The 23,962-nt window shown below is 43.6% G+C and overlaps 1 protein-coding gene across 5 annotated transcripts in view; it reads left to right on the top strand.

Annotated features, from left to right (window-relative positions):
- The window catches only part of LOC6616009 (broad-complex core protein), a 43,486-nt gene extending 20,290 nt beyond the window's left edge, over window positions 1-23,196 (top strand). Inside the window, exon 8 of one of the 5 annotated variants that reach the window (XM_032725873.1) lies at window positions 7,116-11,349. In XM_032725873.1, coding sequence (XP_032581764.1) covers window positions 7,116-8,461 — 1,346 coding nt within the window. In that variant the 3' untranslated portion in view covers window positions 8,462-11,349. Of the gene's footprint in view, window positions 1-2,710; window positions 4,965-7,115; window positions 11,350-14,053; window positions 15,018-18,404 lie in introns of those variants that run through there. The other 4 variants (XM_032725874.1, XM_032725876.1, XM_032725875.1 and 1 more) reach the window with 4 other exon arrangements.
- Window positions 23,197-23,962: the final 766 nt, after the last annotated feature.

Below are 23,962 nucleotides of genomic sequence, written 5' to 3' on the forward strand. Positions count from 1 at the left end.
TTCATTTCGGTCAGGTCCGTGTCGCGCCTCTCGTTCCACACTCGAAACACAATACGGCCACACTGCAGGTTCACTTGATTACTTGGCCACGCTTACTCACAGCACACACACACACACACACGCACACAGGACTCTCGCACTCACAAGGGGATCCGTGAGGTAATCTTGATAGAAGGGGCAAGTCCTTCGCCTCTTTGAGTAGTCGAAAAGCACACAATACACACTCACCCACTCAAACACACACATACATACATACATGCCCGCCCACACACCAGCACACATATACCCACACATACATGAACTATATTATGCGCTCAAAAACACAGCTAACAAAATGATCACCAGAGGGCACTAACACCGAAGTTGATCGACTAACGCTAATCTTTATTTACTTTCCAATTGTACTAACCGACCAAAATTTAAAATTCCCCAATAATCGTGAGACCTATATATATTTATATCTACCTACCCACACACGTATATGAATCAAAGTATATACATACATATTGTTAAGAATTGATTGATCTAATCCCCTGTATACGTATATAAATCCGCTTTACTAAACCCCAAATGGATCCAAAATCAATATACCCCTACCGTCCACTGAGGCGACCAAAGCAGACAACTCGATACATGAAACAATAACACCCAACGCCCAGCCCCTCCTCCCACCCACCTCCTTTCTTCCAAGTCAAACACCAAACCAAACCAAACCAAAACAACCCACACACCCACACCACCACCAGCACAAAAGAACACAAACTGAGATTACCAACTCAAGCAACCACTCAAGGCTTCAAGTATATAAATTTGATTGAGAAACCGCTTTAAATTATGCTCTATATATACATATATATATTTGTTGCTCCTATTTTTAAAACCAATGAACACAAACACACACACACAAACACTGTGAGAAAAGGAGAATTCAGAGTTATATCTTACGTCTAGCATATGTAGAATAAATTAATTACTTTAACTTCCGTGCGAAGCATTCAAAATTCACTAATTTTAAGATTCACAATTGGTGACCCAGGCAATATGAAAATTGAAAAGCAAAAATCGAAAAATGTATTCATTACTAATCTATTTAAGTTACCACCTAAGCACACAATCGAATTAAAAGCTGTGGATGGATTGGATGGGATTCGGAAGTGACGTAAATTACATAAGCTAAAAATTTGGTTGTAGTATACATATAATGTCAAAATAATACTGTTAAACTGCAAAGGCAAAGCTCCAATCCGCCCACAGCCCCAAGAATACCAAAGCGAAACAAGAACAAAAATTATAATTTAAGCACAATGTACATTTTACGAAATTCCAAGCAAAAATAAGTCAAAATTTAAACCGAAACTAGAAAATGCCACTAAGATCCCGGAGAGAGATGATGATGGTGGAGACAAAGGTGATTTGGCAAGGGGTTTAATTCTAGTGCTTTTTAAGTGACACAACCACACACAACCCCGAACTCCCTACACACACAGCTCACACACACAAACACACACACAAAGACACGAGGCACGGGAAGTCAAAGAACCAGAACAACACAAAAAAAAAAAAAACAGAAAGCACGCACAATAAAAGCGATACAGAGATGATATGATGAACTTCTTATGGTGACGGTGTTCTACAAAACGCACCCACACACAAACACGGAAACATACACAAGCACCCAGACACAAGCACACACACACACAAACAGACACAACAAACACACCACTTACGTCTCTGAACTCAAAGGCTCCTCCTACTATTCCTAATCCTAATTTTAAATTGCCACACAACACCGCACACTATGGTAATGAGTAAAACAAGAACAAACCAAACTACAAAAAACAAACCAGCCAACCCAAACCAATACCAATACCAATACCAGCCAACCAACAAGAACCTCAAACTAAACCTAAACCAAAACCAAGCCAAAATCAAACGAAGAACCCCAACAATTTTGCACACGTTGAGTATCCGGTAGTGTCCATCGAGCGATCAGATCGACATCGATGTCCATATGTAGACGCAGCCGCCAAGAAAGAAAGAAAGAAAGAATCGAAACTGGGCTGGAACTGAACTGAGTCACAGTCGCAGTCACAGTCACGCAATTCGGTTTCGAGTTGAATGGTGAAGAACTGAAACTGAATCGTCGTCAAACAATCAAAAAGAAATCAATTTCTCACATTTGCCATGCGAAGCCAACCGTTTTCTTTTCCACATGCCACTTACCCGATATCCCCAGATATCCCAATATATATCCCCCGATATATCCATCCCTTCCTACCACACCATCTACTTCTTTCTCTTTCTCTCTCCTCTCTCTCTCTATCTCTCTCCGCTGTTCTGTATATCTCTCTTTCTAATGTCACGCAATCCGATAGAAAAACAGATTGAACAATCGAAAAATAAATCCAAAGTTAAATTAGCCACCAGCTTTTGTTAACAAAGGCTAAAGCAGAAATTAAGCAAACTTATATATTTGATGCAAAAAATGCTAACGAAATTCGTTTTCTGATAACCATCCGGCAATGCACACATGAAATCAACTGAAATTAAATCAAAAATTCTGAAAAAATTCCAAAATTTCAAAATCCAAATCGAAACCAATGAGAAATCACGCAAAATTGAGACGAAAAAAGCAATTCAATTCAATAACAACTCGTTGTCCTTGGGCTAATGCGACGTTTTCTGACTTTTTTCCCCACCTTGTCGTCAGGTAAACTGACGACAAATGCTACAACTACAACAACAATAAACAACTTGATTACCAACAACAACAACTACGATTACTCTCTACCAACAAAAAACTCCAACTCTCAAAAAACTCCATCACCAACAACAACAACTCTAACAACTCCAACAACAACAACTCCAACTCGACCTACAGCCATCACAAGTGCCTCCGGCATCTGTGGCCTTAACCTCTCCACATTTGCAGCCAACGGGAGCAGCAGCGGCGGGAGCAACGGCGGCCTCTCAATGACCGCCCTGCTGCCCCAGCAGCAGCAGCAACAGCAGCACCAGATGTCGCAACAACAGCAGCAGCAACAGCAACAGCAGCAGCAGCAGCAGGGGAACAGCTCCAGCGGCCAACAACAACAGCCCAACGGGATCCTGGCCTGCAGTACGCCCAAGGCCAATACGCCCACCACCACACAGCAGCAAATGTACGCGGCGGTGATGGCCGCTGCCGCATCCGCGTCCGCCTCGACGAGCGGCAGCGCCAACAGCTCGCTGAACAACTCAAACTCGACATTGAACACCTCGGGGGGACTGAACAACTCAGCCAGCGGCGGCGACGACTTCCGGTGCAATCCGTGCAACAAGAACCTGAGCTCGCTGACGCGCCTCAAGCGGCATATTCAGAACGTTCACATGCGCCCCACCAAGGAGCCCGTGTGCAACATCTGCAAGCGCGTCTACAGCTCCTTGAACAGCCTGCGCAACCACAAGAGCATCTACCACCGCAACCTCAAGCAGCCGAAGCAGGAGCCAGGCGTCGGCGCAACACAGGCGGCGGCCAATAGCTTCTATCACCAGCAGCACCAGCAGCAGCAGCTCAACCACCACTCCTCCTCATAGGGCTTCATGTACTTTGATTACCGCCAGCAGCATCAGGCCCAGCACCACCCACACCCGCATCCGCACTCGCATCCGCGCCCGCATCCGCGCCACGGGGGGTTCTCCAGTTGAGGGGGAGCAGGTTTTTGTTAAGATTGAATGAACCGAATGTCAAGCATATGTAGGTGTAAGGCGTATGAACACATATACACGCTCATACACTCACTCACACAACCAGACCCACACTCACACACTCAAGACGGTGCTTTTTGTACACATTAACTATTAAAGACCAGGACGAAGGAAGCGAATGTGCACATACACACAGTCTAGGCTAGTTACAATTAGTTGCCTTCGGTAGTTGCTAAGCACAGGATACACAGTTTATACAGATTAAATCGATAGCTGTTAGTAAACCCAAGACCACCCGCCCATCCCCCTGTAAAGTTCCCAGGAGTTTGGTATGGGAACCCCATTACCATCCCACTGCCCAGTCCCGAACCCAATCTCAATCCCAATACCAATACCAATCCCAATCCCTGTCCAGGTTCACTGTTTGTCGTCTTAATAAGGAACTAACAGAGGTGCCCGTAGTGAATTCTTCGAAATGGCTTTAACTAAATACAATTTATCCGATGGACAGCATATTATTCTGTATACACCTCATGATAGGCGGCAGTCGCACATCGATTAGAAGAGGGAAATGTGAAGCGTTAGACGTATGAATAATCTCTCTCTTAAAGTTAGACTAAACTAAAGACCGAACTGCACTTTTTTTTACCATTACGAAGTATATGCATAATGTTAAAGAGTTACGATTTATAGCTAGTTGTAGGCGAAGAAACACATGTTTGGAAGCTTAGGAGTTTACAAGAAAAAAGAAGCGACGAGCAGGGGAGCGACCGACCGAACGACCGACCAATTGCAAAGATCTTTTCTTTAGTACTTTAAACTAGTTATCAGATTCTGAATAGTTAGGGTTAAGCGCACCGTAACACCCGCACACGCACACACCTATTTACACACGAATCACGATGCATATGTATGTCTAGAATAATGAAATGTTTAACCATAGTGTACTTTTTTTTTTGGATTTTTTGTATATTTAATGTTAGTTATGCGAATATTGAGTAATGATACCGAAATGTTGACCGGATACTTTGATGAGTAAACCTGTGTTCGTTAATTTTTAGTGCTGCTAAGTAAAGATACAGACAGATTTGTTTGTGCGTAAGACCTATGAATACAAGCAAATATATATATATATACATATAAACACAACACACTCACACATCGCCAAGCCAATGCAGCTGAGATCCATGTACCAGCGTTTCCGGCTCTGCGCGAAGAACTCCACTTTCTACTCTAATTCAATTCATTATATTTACAATAAACGTCTACACATTAAAGCGATATTTCATTTACCCCCCGCTCCCCAGGCCACTCCCCCAAAGCACCCACGTCCCCAGCCTCGTATGTTGTATGCATGTCAATCGAGGCTTTGTCATCAGCGCCCGTGGGAACCGAACCTAACGAAATAACCGAAAGAAAGGACCGATAGAGGTCCAAAGCCCCCACCCTCTATCTTTCTATCTCTGTATCTTATCATGCACATATTGTCCACACTCATAACCATACATCGTAACCTAGATCGTAGTGCCAGGACGTGGCCCTTTGGGTCACGTCAGTGTAACATGTCATGTGTGCCTAGCCGAGCAGAGCCGAGCCGAACCAATCCGAATCGCATCGAACTTTGACCCCATCACACTAATCCGACACATTCGTTCATCTCGGGTCGAGCGCGAACTTCGCCCATTTTAGGAACCCCCCAGAATCAGCCCAAATCAGCAACCAAATTAACTATAACTAGAACTATACTAACACCTCACAATCAACCAAGCCACCAACTCGATTCCTCTGCTCCGCTCCACTCCACTGTGAGGGGAGGGTGAGCCACCAATGAAGCGCTGAGTATCTGAATCTGAATCTTAGAGGTGCCCCCCCCCCAATCCACTGACCCCCTAACTACCAACCCTCGCACACAACCGAACATTGGAATAAGCCCCCTGTGTGTGAGACCCACCCGTTCCCGAAAGCACGTTTAATCTACCGCACATTTGGTTCTTTTTAACCAGTTCCCCCCGACACCCCGAACCCCAAGAACCCAGAGCCCCACCCAAAGCTCCCACCTATGCAAACCCAATCGAACCCAACACAGGCAACGGTGCTGCGATTGAGTTTGAAAAAAAGAGACACTAGTGACAACCGCAAGAAAAAATTGACAACTTGCAAGTAAACAAAATAAAAACCGAAAAAAAAACAGAATAACTAAAAGGGAAAATCAAAATAATACTAAACATTTTATATATACAACAAATCAATCAGGCCAAACATGTTTCAAAATTTTGCTAAACTTAACAAACAATTGAAAAATCACAATCAAAATCGAAATCGTAATCGAGCGAAAAAATGAACGCATACAAATTGGAATTGAAGTCGAAATTGAATCGAAAAACGAGAAATACGAATCGAATCGAAAAAAAGACAAGACAAATTGGTTTAAAGCATCCACGAAATTCGTGACAAATTATCAACGATCAGAGCACACCCAAATTGGCAAAATAGACACCACAAAATTATCCACCAGTTTACAAGGTCGTCCCCAAGGTCGTGGCAACTGCAAATGCAACTGCACCTGCAACTGCCAACGATCGGGGTGCAAATTTCCGAATTCGAACCGAACCGAAACAAATCCGATTCGGACTCGGATTCGATATCGAATTTGAGCCGAGTTTCCCACCTGCGGCATTATGAACTGTGCAATTCGAGTTCAAAGTTCAACAATATTCATCACAAACTAGCCACAGCAACAGCAACAACAACAGAAACAGCAACAAAACAGTCAACAAACCGTTTTATTACCATTTTATTTCCATGCGTTTTCCCCAAAAAAAAAGCCAAAACCAAAAAAAGGAAATGACAACCAACCCGAAACTCCGAAAACGTGAGATTGCGAATCGCACTCCGAAAATGAATCTGAATTTAAATCTGAACTCGAACAGCGTTTTTTCAATACAAAATTCCTTGATCAAAACCAATGAGAGCCAGATAAATTCCGCACTAAAAAACCAAATGAAGCAACCGACCTAAGCAAAAGATTGAATTAAAACAGTTTATGGAAAAGCAAAGTTAGCAAATGTACATTGTTTTGAGCCTGGATTTGTTAGTGTTATAAAAGTAAACAAAACAAACAACAAACATACAGATACAGATACAAAAAACAGATACAGATACAGATACAACTGCAAATGCAGATAACAGATACTCTGACGTGGACGAAGCCACACTAACACCACAACATCTAGACATGAACGCACCGACTGCTACAGCAACTACTACTATTACTACTACTACTCCAACTACACACAACTAAACAACAAGAAACAACCCAAACCAAACAAACAAACAAACCAACCAACCAAATAACAACAAAGTCAAATATACAGAAAAGTCACTATTGTCTCTTTTTTTCTTCTCTTCCTTTCTAAATGACCGTTTAGGTGGCAGCACCGGCAGCCTACTCAGTGGCGTCATTGTGCCCGGCGGTAGTGGTGGCACCCCTAGTAATAGTAGTAGCAACAACAACAACAACAGCAACAATCAACAACAAAAAGTAGAACAACAGTCATCACCACACCAACTCCTCCAACAACAACATCATTCCACACCACATACCAACAGTCCACAACTGAAGCAGGAACAACCGAAGTCGGGCGGCGGGAGCTGCAAGTCCAGCGACCTGCACATTGCAGCGGGCAGTGAGCGCAGCCTCTCCCGATCCTCCCAAGGAATGCCAGACGCCGGCGGGCACAGTGCCACGCCCTCTCCCACCGCCGCCTACCACAAGCGCGAGAGGGAGCGCGAAAGAGAGCGCGAACGGGAGCGGGAGCGCGAGCGGGAACGCTCGCTCGACCATGAGCGCGACTTGGAGAGACCAGGCGGGACCGGATCGCCACCACCGCCGCCGCCGTCGCATCACTCACATTTCGGCCAGCACCCACTGTCGCTGCTGCCCAGCCACCACCAGTTGCACGCGACCCACCACGAGCTGAGCGCCGCCGCCGCCCACCATGCTCACGCCCATGCGCATGCCGCCCACGCCCATGCCTTAGCACGCGCCGGATCGCCAATGGAGCACCACCACCTGTTGCACCACAGACGCGCCTCGCTTTCCCCCTCGGGGGCCGTTTCCTCGGCCAGCGGAGCGGGTGGACGCGGAGGCGGCGCTGGCGGACCGGGCGGACCCGGCGGCAGCCTGCTGTCATCTGTGCGCGCCCAGGACGTGGCACAGGCCAATAGACTCCTTCTGCCCCTGCCCCTCAACGCCTGCCACCGGTGCGACGTGTGCGGCAAACTGCTGAGCACCAAGCTCACGCTGAAGCGCCACAAGGAGCAGCAGCACCTGCAGCCGCTGAACAACGCCGTGTGCAACCTGTGCCACAAGGTTTTCCGCACGCTGAACTCGCTGAACAACCACAAGAGCATCTATCATCGCCGCCAGAAGAACCACCACTCGTATTTCCACCACGGCGCTGGTGTGAGCCAAGCGGGCAGTCCGGGCAGTCGGCTGCATCAGTCGCTCAGTTCGTTGAGCGCAGCAGCAGCGGCGGCCAACAATAGCGTTAATGTAGGCGGTGGATCGGTAGGCGGGGCCGGGGGCAATGCAGTGGCTGCTGCTGCAGCCGCAGCTGCCGCGGCGGCCGAACTGCTTCTCTCTCCGATCGTTGGCGCCGCTGCCGTGGCCGGGGGTACGGCCAGCTCCACGCTCCAGCTGGCGGCGGCGCACCAGCAGCAGCAGCAACAGTCGTCGCCGGGCATTGTCAAACCGTGCATGGACTTCTTATAAGATCAGCAGCAACTCTTGCAGCAGCTGTTCCACGTGGCGCTCAACAACTCCGCGGCGGCAGCGGCGGCTGCAGCGGCAGCAGCTGCGGCGGGTGGATCGGGAGGGGGCCCAGGCGGAGTGGGAGCTGGGCCGGAGTCAATCAACGGAGGCGGACAGGAGTACGGAGGAGTGCAGGGGCCGAGTGGCACGCCCACTGTCGATCTCACCCAGCTGGAGCACTCGGCTGGAGGCGGTGGATTCTCAGCCGCCGCCGTCCTGCAGCACCACCTGCCACACCACCTAGCACACCAGCATCCGATGTCCCACCAGCATCCCCACCAGCTGACACACCAGCACCCGCACCCCCATCCGCACCAGCATCCATATGAACGCATGAATTTACTAGACCAATAAGCGAGGCGCCAGAAAGTATGCTACGAATGATGATCGGGCACCAGACACACGCACACGCGCACATGAAGGCACACACACACACACGACGGAGGAGACTGACGACGAGGAGGTAGCGAGGAGGAGAAGAACCGACCGAACGAAAAAGGAGCAGAGGGAGATTAGGACTATACTACGACCACGTAGACATTTCAATTTCGGATCTCACAGAACGGAAAATTCAAAGACTTTTTCGGCCAGAAAGAAAACGAAAGAAAACTAAAATACAATGGCGAACATCGAGATAAAGCAATGATGAAAGCGCAAGCAAGGAGAGGAAAGGAAGACAAAAACATTTTTAGGCAAATGGAAAAACTGTGATTATTTACGACTTGATTATAAAGCAAGCAAAAACAAAGGTCTTTTACGATAAAGCTATATATGTATATGTAGCTATATACAAGCATAATGCACACACCGACACACACACACACACACGCACACTCATTCAGATCGCGCTGGAATCGGACTCGTATACATATAAGGATTTTTTTTGACCATCCCAAATTGGGATGCGAATAGAGTTTGTCACTAAACACTAGATTAGGAGAAGCAGCGCTCCATCGCTTGGAGCCTGGAGCACAGGATAGAAGACTGTAAACAATGCCACATCCCACATGTCCATCCTCATGCTCATGCCCACCCCACACACGCCCCTGAGTATTACCCAATAAATGCGCTGAATGCCATCACCCATCGTCACCCCGGCTCTGAATCTGAATGTGAATCCGATTCTATCTAATCAGATCAGATCAAATCATATCATCATATCGATGTGGGCGGGGATGCAGCCGGGGATCACACTGAATTGCAACCTCTCCCGATTTGTACAGCATTCATATAACTATTCTATCTTCCTCACCACTGCACACTCATGAACAGAAAAACAACCAATGCATATATATTTTTTTTTTGTTTTTTTGATGTGATTGTAAGATACGAGATATATATATAGGTATATATATATATACACAGATATATATACATAAACATATGTGTACATTTAGCAGCCACTAAATATTCATCAAATGAGTAGCAAGGTCAATGTAAAAACCGCAACAATGTAAACCTAGCCCTAAGTGAACGAGTGTGTAATACGATTTTTTTTACTTATCTACAACTAAGAGCGTTGCTCCTAAGAAACCACACACGAGTATACATAAATACATAATACATTTGTAAATGTATTTGCATAACTATGAGACGAATACGATATGAATATAACTAAGACTATGACTCAGCATAACGCATACGCAGCAAAGCATAAATCAATTTCGAGATGAAAGTCGGGTGGGCGGAGATCTTGGATCATGATCGTGTATAGGTGGAAATAGCACTGAGTGGAGTTAACCAGATGAGTAAGTCGTGCGCGTTTCGAAGCTTGGGAAGTGGATGGGAGTAACGGGGACCAGGACTGACTAGTGTTAAACTCAACCGAAGGGGGCGATGAGCACTCATCGATAAACGTTAGCTTATATGTATGTAGCTGAAACTCGACAAGGAACAATTTAATTAACGGTCCCCAGTTGAAGTGTCGGCACTTATGGTACGTACTATACTATGCTTTCCAATTGGCACACTTTGCGACTCAAAATGTATAATCAAAATTAGCGACCAGATATATGTATGAATGTAGATGATGATGATTTACTTTGCTTCCAGCACACCTTAACTTAATTTGAAGACTGATCACTCGAAGTAGAACTTTGAAGGGGGGCGAGGTTTAGAACTAGAACAGGCCGTATCAAGTGGTCTCAGGCAAAGAAACCGCAGGAAACGACACTATATTTTTATGCGCGTGCAATTTCATCTTGGGTTTTTCGTTGGGGTGCCCATTAGCTTTGGGATAGCGATAGAAAGGATAGTAGCCTTAGTTTAAGGTCAGGACCAAATGACCGGTAGTATCTACATATATGAAGACAGAAAGAGAGCGCGAGACAGAGATGAGGATAGGAGTGGAAGTGGAAAAAAGTTTGAGCGCTGATACGTTGTATGCGAGTATAGTCGAATTTTATATTTTATACAACCTATTATAATTAACTCTTAATGTAACTCACCCACGCATAATATAGGCGCATGGCGAAATTCTCAATTTCCCTCATGTATGTATTTTTTTTCTTGCTTCTTTTGGCAAACGAAAAGTCTGAAAAGTTGATTAAGTTGAATCATCTACGTTTTGATACCAAAATTCGATTTACATAGCTTATGCACGTACGACTACATTAAGTTCACCCTACGTACGAGTACACCCGTAACCGTGTCCGTATCCGTATCCGTACCCGAATCTGTATCTATCTATCAATAAGGAGAACCCTCCGTTTGTTACGCCCCACGCGATCTGAAATCGCCAGCTGCAATGCCATATACCCATATACAGAGCATCCGAGTGCTCCGACCTCACCCCCAAATGTCACCTCGTTTTTATTATATTCAATAAATGTGGAATTTGTAAATCCAGACGCATGTATGTATGTACAGTATGTACCGAGTACAGAGTACTGAGTCACACATAGCAGTTCAAGGAAGTGGAAGTTTAAATGTCGATTATTTAAAACATGTACTACTCACAGACTAACAGACATCGCAGATAACAGTTCACAGTTTACAGTTCACAGATCGCAAAACCCAGTGTGTATGAGAGGGTCGTCATGTGAGTACAGAGCCCAGGAGTTACTCAACTTATTACACTGAGGACCTAGCCAACTAACTAAACTAACTAAATAGCATATTGATACTCGAAATAGCAGCAGTAAGGCCTCGATAAGCGAGGCGTCCTAACAGAAGAATACCGAAATACCGAAATACAGAAATACAGAAAACCCAAATCAGAAATGAGAATACCGATTAAACAACCGAATACCAACTAATAATCAATAGTAGGGTCGCCTGTTTATCTTGTGCACTAAGAATATTTTTTCCTATTCGTATAGATGTTCCCCACAGCCTCCCCTAACCGAAGTTCCCAAAATCCCTTGCCAGTTAAGTGAATGTATGCATACTGAACCGTATTATCCAACGATCCATTAGCTCCAAGCCACATAAAGCTTACAATTACAATTACATTAACAACTACAATTACAATTACAATACGCGATATTTAAAAATAAACTAAACTACAGTAACAGTAACAGTAACAGTGCAGTAACTACATGGCTATACATACATAAGTAAAATAGCAAATCCGAGGAAGTAAGAGCAAATGACGGCTTGCCCCCAGCATTCAATCGAATATGCATAGAAATAGAAACCGCAACCGAAACAGAAACAGAAACAGAAACCGAAACCAAAAGGTGTTGAGTGCAGAAAGGATGCGGAGTGGATGTGGCCTCTGGTGGTCCAAGATGTTCCATTCGGCGGCTCCTTTCTACGCTCAGGATCAAGGACAAGCCAAATCAGTTAAATATCTTATCTAGTTGGAAACACTCACTCGTACACAAACGCTTGCATACTTATAGCTGTAGAAATATAACCCATACCAATATCAGTAACCACACCCACACCCACAGCCACATCCACAGCCACACCGTTCGAAGATCAAGTCAGAATTCAGAAGGGAAAACCAGCAGCAGTAGTATGAATACAAACGCAACAGACAGAAGTTTCCTTTGGCGACAATTTCGAATTGTTTTTCCCATAAGCTCGAACTTGAACTCGAACTCAAACTACAATAAAAACTATTAAGTTTTCCACTCTAGCCTAGTAAGAAATGTACATTTTTGTCTCCTGTACGTTCACTTGTACATATTATAAGCAAGGTGCCAGCACTAGAACTAACCCAAGCGGCAAGCCACTCCTACACACACATATATATGCAAAGCAAAGTAACGAAATAACAAAAAAAAAAACAAAAAACAACAACAAATTAAATAATTAATAATTTTATGTATTTGTGTAAATGTCAAGCAGACAAGACAACACTCTAAGCAAGCAAAACCAAAACCAAATCAAACAAATCCGAACCGAACCGAACTCATTCATTTCGTTATACGTAAATCGGAGAGCAAGATCATTGAAATCAAGTCAGTCAAATGAAAACCGCACACGAAAACACAATGCAACGCAGACACTCACACACTCAGACAGACAGACAGAAGGAAAACGAAGTATTTTCATAATTAAAACAGAAATGATATCGTGTTATTATTTAAATAAATAGAATGTATATAAGTGAACCTTTGTATGTGCCGAGGATTTCTTTCTTAACACGCCGGTTGTCCTGCTACGGGAACCAGGAACCAGGAACCGGGAACTGGAAACGGGAAACTTGGGGCTCTCGATTCTATGATTCAGTGTCCACTTTGCAATCTCCCCCTAACCCATTCTCCCCCTTCTCCACGGCCCCGACTTGATCCCGCCCGACTACCAAACCTGTGACGCCGTTGAGTCCATAAGTCCATCTGTGCGAGTGTCTGGTGGTGGGACCACTCATTCAGTCCACTCCGCTCCACTTCATCCAAAACAACAACGCACCCACCTTTCGAGCGCAGAATGCCGCCTAACCCTGGCATGGTCGCTCTCAGTCTCGCCCCCGTCTCGCCGAACCCCGAGGCCTAACACCAGATCGCTATATTAATCCAACGTCACCCAACCTTCCACCACCCACTACCCACTACCCACTTAACTGATAACGCTAGTTGTAACCGTAACTGTTAACTGTCAGTCGATAACACGGGCCACTCATCACCGCCGGTGGTGGAGCACCACTCCACTCAGATCCAGTCCAGTACAGTCCAGTAAAGTCCAGTCCAGTGCACTACGCTGACCCCAATCCGCTCCAAGGATGGAAGTTGGTGATGGTGGTTTAGAAGCTGGCACTGGACCAGAAATATATACCTATACCTTTTATTTACGTTTTGTATGTATATGTAATGTTATTTATTTATGTATTTTACCATTGCCACATATGCCAAACACTCGAACACACACCTGCAGCTGTTCACCGCACTGCTCGGTGGCTATTCATGTGTGGGCGCCATTCATTAGAAACATTTCAGTTACTCCAACCCAGCGTAAGAATGGTCCGACGCAAAGTTCTATGCGAATAAAAATACTATAAGATATCGGTCAATTTCCGTAGTTAGGATAAGGCTACAACCAAATACCAATACCAAATACCAATACCAATCATACCAAACCCAAATCCACCAATCCACCAATTTGCAGGAAACTCGCCCAAGAAACTCTTCTCATGCCAGCTCTGCGGTAAGCTCCTCTGCTCGAAAGCCTCGCTCAAGCGCCACATTGCCGACAAGCACGCCGTGCGCCAAGAGGAGTACCGCTGCGCCATCTGCGAGCGCGTCTACTGCTCCCGCAACTCGCTCATGACGCACATTTACACGTACCACAAGTCCCGTCCCGGCGAAATGGAGATGAAGGACATTAAGCTCTATAACCAGTTCAACTCGTCGATCTGAGACTCAAAGCCCTTGCCGGGCCGCCTTAGCAGCGTGCCACAGCAAAGCCAACAGCCACAGCAACAATTAACAGCGATGAAAGCCAGCACGACCATGACCATGACCCCGACCACCATTACCACGCCGACTCAAACACCAAGCCAGGCTCCGACTCCTACCTCAATTCCGATGGCAGATCACCAGGATCTAGCCATCTACCCAAAGCGACCAATGCCGCTGAACGACCAGTACCAACTGCTAATACAGCAGCGACAGATAATGACCCTGTACGACTACTACCTCTACCAGCGTAATAGTCACAGCCACAGTCACAGTCGCAATCACGGTCAAAGTCACAGCAGCAGTCACGGCCCTTCGATTGCCACCACGAGCAACTAGATATCGGCTAGAACTAAGCTCAAACTTAAAGCAATGCCATTATGTAGTGATATATATAAATACCTACCAATCTATTATACACGACGAACAAAAAAAAATGTAGGCCCCATCTTTATTATTACGAGGTGGCGACGATTACGAACAATACAATTAATAACGTATTATAACTAAAGACATTAGATGTAAGGATATGTAAGATATGAGGACATTTGAAACACTTTTAGATTAGACATAGATTAGTCGGATCAACCTATACATCGACTTGCTGACTTTTTCACAACTCACGCCTATGGACCAGTATATAGAATACGGATATACACTGTTTACACTCTGTGGCCTTCTTTTACCTTATACCTCATACAACGTACTCGTAGTCAATTTTACAATTATAGCTATTTTCGTGTTTCTGTTGGTTCGAAAACGGACGGACCTCGCACAAGTTGCCTTTCTGAATATCTGCGTAATTTTTCACTCTACCTAGACAAACTGGACAGATTATAACGTGCTTTCTTCCGCAACATAAATATACTACTATGAAGCAATAAAATATATACATATATATATATATATATATATTTATAACATATACAATATAACTCGACTACGATAGTTGATAATGAAAGTAAGGCGCAAGAATAAAACTTAGGAGTAAGTCCCCAGTTTGCCGATCAACTTGTGCCTAGAGCTATAGATGTTGAAGCAAGAGCAATAAAGGCGTGGCAGCTTGCGGCTCGGCTTATCTCAACCAGGTCAAGAACAACTAGCAAACACAGTTTGTCGAGCGGAGAATAAGATCGAGATGCAAAAGAAGCAAAATCCTGAATCTTGCCAAAATCGGAGGGATGATGTAATGATGTACCAGAATGCCAGTGCCGCAACTTGAAATTTACTCGCTACCAGCGTCTCTCTACTCGCACCCGCTACTCGTTATTCAGTCAGTAGAAGATCGCGCGCTTGCTAAAGGTTAGCCCAACATCTTAAACTACATTGGTAGCCAAGTATCCGACCATGCGCCGATACGTAGTTAGTACATACATGCTATCTCCCTCTCATGGCCACGTTCTACACACTGTCCTACTCTCTACTGAGGCCAGCCGTCCCTACTCGGCTGAATCTGCATCTGTCTGTACAAGCATTTCTTCTTCCTCTGTATCTATCCTTTATCTCCTTGCCAAACACACTAACGATCCATTAAGCGTGCTTCGCCTTCTTCGCGAAACGCTCTAATCTGTACACATTGTTTCTATACAAGAACAATTAACCCGACCAACCACTGCGCAAAATCAGTCAGTATATGGTCAGCTTGGCACTAAAAATATGCACACTCCTCGTCTATACTCGCCGCTCTGGCCACCATCCGCCTGAGTACTCTTTTGTATATTGTAAACCATTGTAAATTGCCTGCTCATTCGCGCTCCGAAATCTACTACCAGTTCTCGATCTGGCTCTCTTTCCACTAGACTCGCCGTAGCTATAATCTAACCACTCATGTACAAAGAACATCTGCGACCTGTAAGTACGACCCACTCACTCGCTACTGTAGTCGATCTTCCTCTCTCTTTCTCTGTATCTCTATTTCTGCCTATCTCTTCGTTTCCTACTCGCTCTATCTTATTCAACTCGCTTACACGTCTAAAAACATGAAATACTCCGAAGCTAAGCCACTTTTAGATGTAACAACAGGGCGCTCACCTATCTATCATCCTATTCACTCTCTATCTCAAGTTTTACTAACCGTAGTGACCAAAGCGATCTCGCTCCTCCCTAACTGATTTGGACATTTTCAGATAAAGTCGCCAGAACAATCACCCGGATGCGGTGGTTTGCCATTCCTCCCACTAACACCCCTTTCTCAGTTCCTTTGTACATCTGATCTTCGAACCTCTGTTCCTCTTACGCAGCGTTGACTTGGCATCTGCGTTTCTGGTACTCGTATTGTTGCCACTTTCCTCTCTCTTTATTTTTCTCTGTCTCATTACCTACTGAACCTCTGGTGAAACTGTAAAAAACCAAGAGTACTACCCACATATGTAAAACAACACTATTTTCAACTATTAATAGAAATATTGAAAAATAGATAACTTAAAAATGTTTAACGAACGCTGCAACCACAAATAGATACTTAGCAATCTGAATCTGCAAATATTTAACTTTTTGTTTTGGTAAGTTTATGACGTCGGAGGGCCACGAATATACACACATATGTAAATGAAATCCAGATTCGCCACGCTTCTTTTACGCTTAATTTATCGAATCGAGTCGGGGCCCCAACTACTTACTGCAATCATAGTTTCTCATTTACTTAACGCTTTCGTTTCGTTAGATTTCCCTAATTAATACACGAAGGAAACCCAAAAAGAAAAACTAAACCAATCTAACAAACCGAAATGCAAATTAAAGTCACCAGAATTGAACCAAAAAGAAGGGCGAAAGCTCGCCAGACACATCTGAAATCCATATTCGAAATGTGAATAGCTTCTAATTTAGACTAATATTTATTGCTTTACTTTTGATTCTTTGCTCTCGCTAATCTCTCTGCATGCCACTCGCTACTCGCTTTGCCTCACAGCTACTCGCTTCGCGCTGATTGCTCGCTTAAGTGTCCTCAATCCTTGGCGACGACATCATCTGCTTGCTACCCCTCATCTTCATCACAAACACACCCCACACACGCTCACAAATACACCCATAGACACTCATTCACACGTACGTGTTTTGATTGCATGTGCACAATGTTTGGTTTGTAGTGTAACTCGTTCGTACCTCGTATGTATATATGTACAATCGGTTGTGATATAGACTAATTTCCCTATTTACGCCTACGAAGTAGTAACAAGAGTATAGTGTACAGATCAGTTTGAAATACTCAAAATCACGCGTTCTCAGACCGTCAGGGGTTTGGTTGGTAACTGGCTCATGCATGCATACGCCGCCACCAGAAACTCGACGGGTCCTAAAAAGGTATCTTAGCAGGAGAACAGTTAGAAAAAATTAAGTAGAATTCCTTCTCTGCCATAACTCCACACATGTGCACATAACATATAAGCTTAGACATGCTAAAGAAAACCGTTAAAATCGAGGTTCAAACGTATCAAGCCATCGACAAAATTAACCGCTTCCGTTTTCAATCCGACCCGTTTCCGATTCGTTCTCTGCAGAAAGCATAAAATAAAACACGAAGAGCACAACGAACCGGAAACCACGATCGGAATAGCCAACGTAGTGGCAAAACCTAAATCTGAACTTGAAACGACACATGCATTTATCTTTACCTATATATTTACACACATATGTATTCGAGTATTCAACTATATAACGCTTTACCTCTACTCTCTGCTAGCAATTAATTAAAATTTATCCAATTCAGGAAGTTCCTAGTGCTATATTAGAGCATTCAAGCATTACTATCTACCGTGTTTTATTTTAAACATCTTCCTCTATCCTGTCCTCCTGAAGTCCGCCCTCCCCGTTCCCTCTGCCACTGAACTTGTCGCCCCGCAAGGGAGTTGATCCAAGTGACAATCTACCATGTATCTTCACCCCTTAACTTGCACTTTTATTTTCATACTTCCTGAACAAACCACAAAAGCAATATAAATATCAATATCAATACCAAAACCAATAAATAAGCCTAAACCAGTTCAAATTGATAAGACCCCACAGCCCTATCAACCACGCCAGTCCGACCGCTCTAATGCTCTTCTTTTTTATCTCCTGTGCAGGACCGCACAGCATCACCCGCTCCGCAGCTACCTCGCCCACCAGTTCTACCTCATCGCCGCCCTCGCCGCCCACAGCCCTGATCTCGCCAACCAGTTCGCTAAAGGGGAGTCTGGCCGCCGCCGTCTACAGCCTACATAGCCACGCCCACGGCCATGTCCTTGGACACGCCACCTCGCCGCCGCGTCCTGGCAGCGTGGGCAGCAGTGTGGGCAGCAACCTCTGCACCTCCACCTCCATGGGTTGCGGTGTCAACTCCGGCAACAACAGTGGCAACAACAATGGCAACAACGCGAACAACAACAGCAACAACGGCAACCCCACTAACAACAACAACAACAACAGCAGCAGCACGAGTCCTGGCAGCCAGGCGACGGCAGCGGGAGGAACCGTGACCCAGGCGGGCACGCCTCCGCTACCGCTCCGCATGCCACCGCCCACCAGCGGCGGCATAAACGAGCCGCAGGAATGCCCCTACTGCCGGAGGACCTTCTCGTGCTACTACTCGCTGAAGCGGCACTTCCAGGACAAGCACGAGCAGTCAGACACGCTGTATGTGTGCGAGTTCTGCCACCGGCGGTACCGCACCAAGAACTCTCTGACCACGCACAAAAGCCTGCAGCATCGCGGCTCCAGCGGCATGCTGAAGCGGCTGCTTAAGACGACCGCCATCAAGCACGGACTGGTGGGCCACGGTCATGGGCACGGACATGTCCACCACCCGCACCCGCACCACCACGCCCTGTCCCATCCGCGCACCAGTCTGTATGACTTCACTAGCGAGCTGGGACAGCCGCCACCGGGCATCCAATAGGAGCTAAGTTGGAACGCCATCTTTTAGAGAACGAAGGAGAGCTGGTCAGTCAACCAGTCAGTCCATCCATCGGTTGGATGACCAGTGGGAAGAAGCAGCCAAGACCAGCTACAAATACTTTGCCCATTGTTTTCGCACTGGACCGACGATCCCCCATCGCTCATCGCCCAAACGCCAGAAAGCAATTGAACGGGGATCTAGATCTCCAGCGTGCACTAGGTCTTAGCTAATTAATGATTAAGCATATTAGGCATATTTTGGCGTCAACTGTTTTATTATTCTTATCCTTATGTTAGGTAATTATTACGATTATTTTTTTTGTGTATCCTTAACTCTATTCGTACTATTAGTTATTTGTGCTGCTCTCACCTACTTAGTAGTTGAAGCACCTTCGCTGCTTCATGTGCAATACCTCAAGAATCGTGTAAATAATTTCGATAAATCTTAAATACCTCTGGAAGCTGCTGCACGAGCAGGCCAACACCACAAACATACATACATACATGCATACATATAAAACACACAATACAAACAGCGTGAAGTTGCGTTTACAGAATACTTATTAGATTTAGAGTTATGTTACCATTGATGACAACAACAAATGGGAAGAGAACGAAGGACTAGAACACACACACACCAACACTCACACAACCAGAACCACAACCAAAAGCACCCACACACACGCACACATGCTGGGGGTCGTGACCCGAGGGCGGGAGCGGTTAGAGCAATAACGGTACATATCATGCAACTGAAACTGCAAATGAATCTGAATCTGCAGCCGAAACTTAATCTAAAACTAAAGAAAAACTAAAGCTGCATCCGAAATAGCAACCGAATCTTAAATAGAATCTAAGCCACCTGTCGGGCGCTACCGGTACTCAGCCGCCGCCCCCGCACTTCCAGCATAAATATATGTTGTTGTCGTTGTTTTCATTAAAAACACACACACACATAGGCCAGAAACAACACACAATCATACAATGTTCACTCTACTTTTTTTTTTACTAGTTTTAGGCGCATTAAACTTATTTTATTTGCCAACTGCTGCGCCAAACGTTCTCTAAAGAGTCGGATTCCAATAAGAGTAGATAAAGGTCCTACTACGGATCGGCGGCAGATTAGATTGTATAAGATGTGTGCATTTTTTTTTCGAGGGAGCCGTAACTGTAAATGTAGCTCATATATAAGACTAGAAGTAAGCTTAATTCAAATGTAATGTTAAAAGTCGGCGGGGCACGGAGAAGACAAACGTGCAGAAGCGAAACACAAGAGACAAGAAAAGAAAAGAAAGAAACAAACAAACAAACAAAATCAACCAACAAACAAAAGAAAAACGTTATCAGGGATAAAATATCAAGGATGCAGTAGGAAAGTAATTTTTTCTACTTATTCACGAATACGACGAATAAAGTAACAGAAATTAAAATCACTTTTTTATATACACATACATATACACACGCGCGCGTATAAACGATAAATGTGCATATGCGTACGCGCAAGCGAAGAGAAACAATTAAACTAAAGTCTATGTATACATGTATATACTTTACACCATTTACCATATACAATTTATAAGCCGATATGCCGACGATATACACATATACAATGTTAGTATGGTGTATTATAGAAGACAGATGAGCTGTAAACGTTTTTGCAAATCAAGAAAATAACGTATTTAACAAAACCGCAAAGTAACTCAGTGATTTTTACCAGCGAAGTACAAATGTTCTGAAATTAAATTAACTAACAAGTAATAAGCGCCGACGAGCAGATCAGCAAATTGAAGTAGCTAGCGACGGGAGTATTCAGAGCAGAATCAGAAAGGGGAAAGGGTCTAGAGCTGCCCCAACAGAGTGGTCTGATCATGTTGCATGCAACCAGGACCGGCAGGCTAACATGCAACAAACAGCAAGCCCAGACTGGAAGTGAAAAAAACAAAAAGAAAAAAACACCCTCTAGGATCTGTGTTAAGAAAATGTTTAAGTCAAATGTACGAAGAATGTGTATCAATTCAATGTCTCAGGAATTTCTTAAAATTTAACCAATTTACACCTTATACTATAGAACACATTGCAGGAACGTCTGGAAAGACAGACAGCTAACAACAAACTCTTCCAATCCAACACACCTCCAATGGTGCTGCATATCATCATCTCATCATCAAGTGCGAGTTTTCCGAATTCTTGTCAAAAAACAAAAAAAAAAAAAAAAAACAACAAATAATAAAAAAAAATAGTTATAGGGGCACTAACACGTACCGATTGCAGTTAAGCAGTAGGAATCGTAACTGTCGTAGGAGAGTAATTAGTATTCTTTGTGCCATGCTACCCTGAATCAATAGCCCCACGAATGGGGATTGGAAGCCTAGCAGGCAGTCTAATAACTAACTAGGCATTGGTGACCAGCGATCACTGGTCAGCATGAGGTTTCCTTATCAGCGTACAAGCAAAGATCCATCCAGGTTAAGCTACATAATGCACTCATACATTTGTATATGACACATATGCAACATGTGGCACATATGGGGCATATTGGCCGGCACGTTCTCATCTATCGGAGCATAAGTTGAAGGGCAGTCCGCTCCGTAGATCCGACATAGGCTTAATTAATTTATTCAACCTCACAGATACAGATAACAGATACCAGATACATAAGGTTGGGGAGGTTAGAAGGGAGGGGAGGATAGGTGGAGTCGAAGGGAACGTATAAAATTGTGTGGCGCTTTTGCTTTCCCCAGTTGAGGATTCTAGGAGTCCCATTTGCATTATAGCTTAGAATGAACCTTCCGCTTACACTTACTTTACACGTATTTATGATATTTTTTTTTTTCTAATTTTAAAACCTAATTTTAGATGTGTTTTATACTTTATTACGCTGAACTTGGACGGAATTACAGTTTATGCTAGTATTTAGTTGGTTACACTTTGTAAGACATACTCCATTTATTAAGTTCTTTTAATATAACGAATACGAAATGAAAAGCAGAGACAGAAACAAAAACGAAAACGAAAAATAATGCAAATGCAAAACAAACTGTGATCTTACAAGTTTTTGAAGTGTGAAATTTTTAATTCTCCTTGTACGAAATTCCATTTTGGCTGTTTATATTTTTAATTATGTTATTACAAACGAGGCAGACTTATGCTGCCTGGCAAAATTTATGTTTAGAACCTCAACGAAACTGTGAATGCGAACTTTTGTATTATTTTTTGTGCGCCTTTTTTATACACGTATTGTTTATGTATCCAATTAAACCTATTCAAAATTTTACTTTTTGGCATGTGTTAAACAATAAACAAATCATTTGAAGCAAAACAACCACAAACTATATTTTCCTTAACCCCAAACGCAACGCACTACCCCAGATACATACACTTTATTTGTTACCTATTAATTAAATAAGTCCTTTGTTCGACACCTCGACCTCCTCAAATCGTAACATCGTCAAATCGGGAAAACTCAGGAAATCTTACCAATGCTTAGGGAACCACAACCACTACACTTAAGAGACTCCTCCATCGACCCTACGTATCTAATGTTCTTGTTACTACACTGAACAAAAACCAGCCGCAGAAGAAATGAAATTAACCAAAAGCAGAAGCAGAAGCAGAAGAATTTCTTTCGAAAGGATTTAGCATGGCCAAAAAACACTGATGAAAGAGACGCATATACATACATATTGGTACCATTAATAAGAGGATTTTGAATCAGATTAATGTAGTTTATAGCTCTAACGTTCGTTTAAAGATATTCTTAGAAATAGAAACGTATATGTATACCCCATATTTGACGCACTTTCCCAACCCGAAGGCAACCTGCGCATAACTTCAAATGCCAAATGGTTCGGACACCAGAAATTCTATCTAAATATCTATTTATCTGTTGTTATCTGTCACTCTCCCATGCGCAAGTACCTTGTACATGTATGTGTGAGCAAAATTTGAATTTGAATATTAAATTAAAATTGAATAATCGAAGAAAGCGTGAAATTACTTAAAAGGATGAACAAAATGCAACGCATATCACAAAAACATTCAGTACGATAAGAAAGGGAAAATTATTACAAATTAGAACACAAAACTTAAATCGCAAAATTAGATAATTGAAAATTATTAGTCGAAATTATTAATTATATTATACACAATACATGTGCGTACATATTATACATATTCTATATGTGTACAGGCATACATATGCATATGTTCATACTCATATGCCCAAAGCCAAATACATTTCGGAACTACGCTGTTTATTAATTTAACTTTTCGGTATTTAAAACAAAAAATCTGTGATTCACTACAAAATTTAAATTTTAAAAATTATTGTATAGCGCCAAATAAGCGATAACCACAAGCTAACCAAAGCAAAGCAAAAAGAGAATAACGAACTTTTTGGATTTTATCTAATAGCCAAATACGATACGATGTATATGCGGTTGCATTTTTCCAAACTTTCGGCTATACAAACATACATACTCACATGCATATTTTACTGAGCATCGGCGCACTCTCGGATGCCCAAGTGACCGAGAGAGATTCCGATTCCGATTCGGATGCGGATCGAGATGCAGATATAGATACACTTGACACGCTTGATACACGCTGACATGTCCTTCACCGATACAAATCAGAGCACAATATATGCAGATAAGTTGTACTCGATGGAAACCTGAAAGAACATTAAAAATAAAAATAATATTACTATTACTATTTTTTTTTTTTGTAGGATTTACTAGAAATAATA

The sequence above is a fragment of the Drosophila sechellia genome, chromosome X (genome assembly GCF_004382195.2).
Source record: "Drosophila sechellia strain sech25 chromosome X, ASM438219v1, whole genome shotgun sequence".
In the NCBI taxonomy this organism is placed as follows: Eukaryota; Metazoa; Arthropoda; class Insecta; order Diptera; family Drosophilidae; genus Drosophila; species Drosophila sechellia.